Here is a 742-nt window from a genome sequence, read left to right on the forward strand (position 1 = left end):
CCTGCTGAAGATCACAACAGAAAATACTACTCTCATATACAACGGATTTGGCTGTTGAAGAAGTATTAGCTATTTTCTTAGCATAAAAAACCTGAGCATATGTGAGTGTAGACTTACACTGAATGTCTTCATACAGTTTTAGTGGTCTATAACTCACAGCAAAACCAGAATATAATTTAAATTTAGTAATAACCCAGAGAATGGTATGCACGAAGAATGAAAGTGCTGCTACTGTCACCAATGCAAGCCATTATAGCCATGAGTAGATGCTTACCTTTGTGACTACTCTGTATGTAATAAATGTTTCAATGGCCGTAATGTGGCTTTCAGGATCATCGACTGTAATGAAGAGATCTCTTAATTCTGGTTCATCTTCAAACTTATACTGGTTTATCATTGATGAGGGGGATATTGGCATTGAAGAACTGAATGAGTTTACCTCCGCCAGTGACGTATCCTACAGATAAGACGTGAGAACATCCATATCAACACAGCTTTATATACAAAGACACATGTGCAAACATGTATGCCTCAGCTGCTAAACTGGCAAGCCTTTAAATAGTCTCGTGAAACAAATAAAACAGACAGCAGATGAAAGAATTATATAGCGCATGGCAAATCAATTATCCTTCTCAGTATTCGCTTCAGTGAGGATGTAAGAAATGAGTGAAATTTATACTAAAACTGATGAAGGAGCAAAATTCTACCATTTGACGAGAATGTTATGCATAGCTAGAAGGAG

At 36.9% G+C, this 742-nt stretch overlaps 1 protein-coding gene across 1 annotated transcript in view; it reads right to left on the reverse strand.

Annotated features, from left to right (window-relative positions):
* The window catches only part of SNX7 (sorting nexin 7), a 24,422-nt gene extending 23,969 nt beyond the window's left edge, over positions 1-453 (reverse strand). Inside the window, exon 1 of the mRNA XM_010138746.1 lies at positions 275-453. Coding sequence (XP_010137048.1) covers positions 275-418 — 144 coding nt within the window. The 5' untranslated portion in view covers positions 419-453. The remainder of the gene's footprint in view (positions 1-274) is intronic.
* Positions 454-742: the final 289 nt, after the last annotated feature.

Source organism: Buceros rhinoceros, unplaced genomic scaffold (genome assembly GCF_000710305.1).
Source record: "Buceros rhinoceros silvestris isolate BGI_N320 unplaced genomic scaffold, ASM71030v1 scaffold986, whole genome shotgun sequence".
In the NCBI taxonomy this organism is placed as follows: domain Eukaryota; kingdom Metazoa; phylum Chordata; class Aves; order Bucerotiformes; family Bucerotidae; genus Buceros; species Buceros rhinoceros.